The 4,552-nt window shown below is 29.9% G+C and overlaps 1 protein-coding gene across 1 annotated transcript; it reads right to left on the bottom strand.

The window, feature by feature from the left end:
- Positions 1-238: 238 nt before the first annotated feature.
- On the bottom strand, positions 239-4,292 carry LOC106476076 (enoyl-CoA delta isomerase 2, mitochondrial-like). The gene is made up of 3 exons (XM_013936749.2): positions 4,201-4,292; positions 3,439-3,582; positions 239-439 (listed from the first exon to the last, which is right to left on the bottom strand). The coding sequence occupies exons 1-3, from the start codon at positions 4,213-4,215 to the stop codon at positions 284-286; spliced, it is 315 nt and encodes a 104-aa protein (XP_013792203.1). The 5' UTR covers positions 4,216-4,292; the 3' UTR covers positions 239-283.
- Positions 4,293-4,552: the final 260 nt, after the last annotated feature.

Below are 4,552 nucleotides of genomic sequence, written 5' to 3'. Positions count from 1 at the left end.
AAAGAAAGTAACTGAAAATACAGAACCTTCCCTGGGAGGTCTCCTCACCACGTCGAAGGGTGGTTTTTAGTGTGTATTGAAAAGAGCTGTTGTGATAACTCTGTAAGAACTGAAGTATGCTTCTAATAATTGGCATGTACTAATAGAGAAACATTCTTACAGACTGAAAACATAATAATATAATGTTTGTAAGTTTTGGTTGTGACCATTTATCTTTACAGCAATTACACATCACATGGAAATTTGCCAAAAAAATATTTAATGATCTTCAAAAAGAAAATTATTACAGCTTTGCTTTTCTTTGAAAGAAAGCCATAATTGCTTTCATACAATCTTCAGACTGCCATCGTTCTACCAGTCTCTCACATTCGTTCTTATTCACCTCATGAAGAAGATCTCTTTCCAGGTCACGGGTTAGCTTCTTGGCATATATCATTGACTGGTGAAATAAAAAAGAAACCTTAAGTGCAATTCATACTATACTTACTATCACAGACACATTTTTTTCTTTTAATTTCATAGTATAATTAAATTTCTTTTTTTATTGATTTTAGAATCATAGTGGGTAGAGTTAAATTCAATATTTTCAAACAGTTGCAGGATAAAGACAAAATAAACAATACAATATCAAAGTACCTTTTAAAGGAAAAGCATAGCCTAATTAGTTGCATTGTCGTACATAAATTAACAATTAAATACAAGTTGAAATGTGATGATAGATTTTTTAAATCATTTCTTTACAACTGGAAGTTGTGAGCTCAATCATAAGAAGTGTGAATGTTCATTCTTAATGTAATTTGATGAAGTTTTGCAAAATAGTGAAAGAAAAAGTATGACCATTTTGTGTCCATAGCGAGTTTTATTTTTAAATTAATGCACAACTAAAATAGAACCATAAACCCACAACTTAACCAAGTTTGAAAATGAAAAACGTCTTTATGCCTCACAGATAACTAAACCTTTACAACAAATATACAAAATAGTATTTTAATCTTTCAAACATTGACCTCTCTTGATTTGTGAAGTCATCTTGATTATTATTAAAAGCAAGTACTTATGTCTTGTCAATAAAATAATATTATGTATTCTGTGATTTTGATAATGATTTTTAGATAACCTTGATTTTTATGCATAGTTTAGACTCCATCCAAGACTCCAGGTTTGTTACTTGATCACATTTTGAAAAAAACAACAACAACTGATGTATGTGTATTACATGATTAGTCACTTTGAATCATTTTGTTCTTTATTAACATGTCATGATCACATATGCAGAACTAGGGCAAAAGATTGTCATACAATCACACGTAATTACAACTTGGGGTTTATCTTTATTTTTGTGGACATTTAGGAACAAAACTTTAACAATATCAAACTTAGTGAAACAGTCATAAAAATCAGCTTGATGTCTATAGCTTTGAGACATTCTTGGCATATGTCAACAGGATAATATATATTTTTACAATATAAGAAAGAAATAACATATTTATTTTGACTTCAGGGATACTTTAATGGATAAGAACACTCTAACAAAAACAGTTTAGGAACTCAGCAACAATTAGAACAAGTTTTAAACATATAAGCTAAACCTTGATTGTTGAAAAAAATGAATTTTTCAAATCCAAATAACACCCATAAGCTAAATTACTAAGTTTAGTTGAAATATTTCAAAGTGGTCCAAAACTATAGCTTCTTAACATATGCACATTTGTAACCTTACATTTTATTGTAGAATGTGTAGATTGAAAGTCAGGGATTCCCAACCTTTTGAATATCCTGAGCCATCTTAAAATCTGAAAACAAGTCAAGTGTGAGTCATGATGTTGATTCGCTAGCTTATGTGTCAGGACTGCAATCAGTTCATTGTGGTGCATGCACAAAGCTCCTCAAGCACACAACATCATAGCTGTTAGTTAAGTACAAAGCATGATTTCATTTATGTATTTAGTAATAATTTAGTGTTGTCATGAGCTATTAAAACAGCACTGTGTAGGCAAGATGTTATTTGGGACCTAAGAGGATACCTGATCCAAGTAATACATATGGTTAATCACATGTTACAAGAGCAAATAATGGAGTAGTTTGTTAATGCAATGAGATGTGACACAAAGGATGATGTAATTAGTACTAATATATTTGGTTCACAGTGAATTTTCAACCATTGAAAAGTACTATGCCATGGTAGACTTATGGCTGAAGAGATAAGCCATAGCCTTTTAAGGAAGGTAATTTGTATTGTAAAATTTGTAAATGATGTAGAGCTAAAATACATAGTATTTAGAAGGGAGTGTTCAATGTTTCAATGAAATTGGAAAAAAAACACTGAGGACAGCAATAGGCTCTGAAATTATGCCTCAATCAGGAGCAAAACCCTCATCTCAAAATATAAACTATGTTTATGAAAGAGAAATATCTGACTCAAAAAGCAATTGTAATGAAAATGTACATAACTCCTGATGCCATTAACAAAATAACAAAGACCTGGTACTAAGTATCAAAAGTAAAAATTGACAAGATTTCATCCAAAAATCTCAAAATCAACAGCTGATTTTATGAGAAAGATGGCTGATAAAACTAGAATTATAGTAAATCCCATTTGGCCACATATCTGTCAAGTTTCCCCAATGTAGATCTAATGGACTTTTGTACCTTTGATCTGCTTAGATACAATCTTAGAAGTTGATGTCATGTTGTAAAAAGTTCAACATGTATGATCTACAACTGGCATTGCTGTTCTTTACAAAGTTTTGTTAAAATGGAAATTGCAGGTTTGTGTAACAGTGCATAATCATGGCCATGAGAATGAGCACAACCACAATCAATGGCAATACAGAATCTGGAACATTATTTTTATAAAGTGCAATTAATCTTAATTATTTACAGAAAGTTTAATAACATTTCATTTAACTTTAAAAGAAGCCGTTGGTAATTAACAGTAAGAGATAACTGTATTAATAAAAAAAAAGTAAACAAACACGTAAACACTCTCATATTTTTGTTATAATTAAAAAAAAGTTATATAAATATTCTTTTAAGCTTTATATTAACTAGAAACGGTAACTAAGAATTTAAGCATAGATTTAACTTTTATAACAATATGATTATTTAAAACAGTAACTACAATCTCAATTAATGGCATGCAGAAATAGACTGAAGGATAAGTTGTTATAGATAGATAGACTAACAGAAAACTTGCTGTGAAAACCTTAGCAATGAAAACCAGATTTCATGAGGTATTGTGAAGCATTGTAAATCAACTGAAAATTATAGTTTTCTTAAGAATGCAGAAACATTTCTGCATCATCAGCTCTCTCTTTAGCACTTTTCACTTATTTTCTTTCAACAACTGCATTATTCAATACTGCCAAGTATATGTTGTGCTATGTTTACCACTGAATTAAAGTAGTTTTTAACCAAACATAAACTATAACCACCTACATTAAAAGACATGTCTTCAAGGCCTTTCAGTCGAAGAGAAACATCACACTGAAATGTTGCATCAGGAAATACCTCACTGACTAACCCACAAGCTTTTGCTTCTGATGCTGTTAATTTTTTATTAAACAGCAACATTTCATTTGCCTGCAAGTACAGTAATCTAATATAATTGACCAGTCAGATACGGAACTCTCTCTTTAAGTACACAAATACAGCTATTTATATATGGTTTACAAAGTCAGCTTATCAGAACAAACAACATCTGCAAATACATTATAGATTATTATTCTGCAAGCAGTATGACCTATTTTGAAAGATATTCATAAAACATGCAAATTTCTAATACATTTTCTTTTGAATTTATTTAAAATTATTTTTTGTTCATATATTTTGAAAAAATGATAGTAACTTGATGGTTTGAGTGCCAAAGCACTGTAAGTCAATAGGCTTAATGTTTGTAGTAACAATTATGATAGACTGCAGATCTTTTTTATGTATTTTTTTCACATTTTCTCTTACTTTGCTCATTACATGTTTCAGTCATAGATAAGTAAAATACATCTGTAATCTAATGTGACTTTAATCACAAATATAAGGCTAATAATACAGAATTTTTTCATAATACTCACAGTCTGTAGAATCTAATTAATTCTTCATTCTTACATACTTGAACAAGAAATTTAAACTTTAAGAAACAACTAGGCCAGGTGTATTACATAAAGTAAAGAAAAAAAAAAGAAGTAGAAATAACAAGTAACTTACTTTTGATGGTCCCATAATTTTTGGAAATAAATATGATGAGCATCCTTCTGGTGATTGACCAAGTAAACTGAAAGGGGTGTGGAATGTGGCCTTTTAAAACACATGAATAAGAAGAAAAAAAATATACAAATTAATAAAAAATTCTAATAACACTTTTAATTGCAACAGTTTTTGTCAATAATTTCTGTCAAAATACTTTCAGGTATAAATGAAATAATTTTATTAGCTCTGTACACTATTTTTTACCCTTGATTTTCTTTAACAAATAATTAAATGTATTGTTGCGTCAGCGAGTCACGTGACTGGTGTGGCACCACCTATTTTCTAGAACTATCCTGTACCATGGCGAATG

Source organism: Limulus polyphemus, unplaced genomic scaffold, assembly GCF_000517525.1.
Source record: "Limulus polyphemus unplaced genomic scaffold, Limulus_polyphemus-2.1.2 Scaffold9755, whole genome shotgun sequence".
NCBI classification, from domain to species: domain Eukaryota; kingdom Metazoa; phylum Arthropoda; class Merostomata; order Xiphosura; family Limulidae; genus Limulus; species Limulus polyphemus.
Note: the sequence above shows the minus strand (reverse complement) of the source record. Positions and strands in the feature narration are given on the sequence as shown.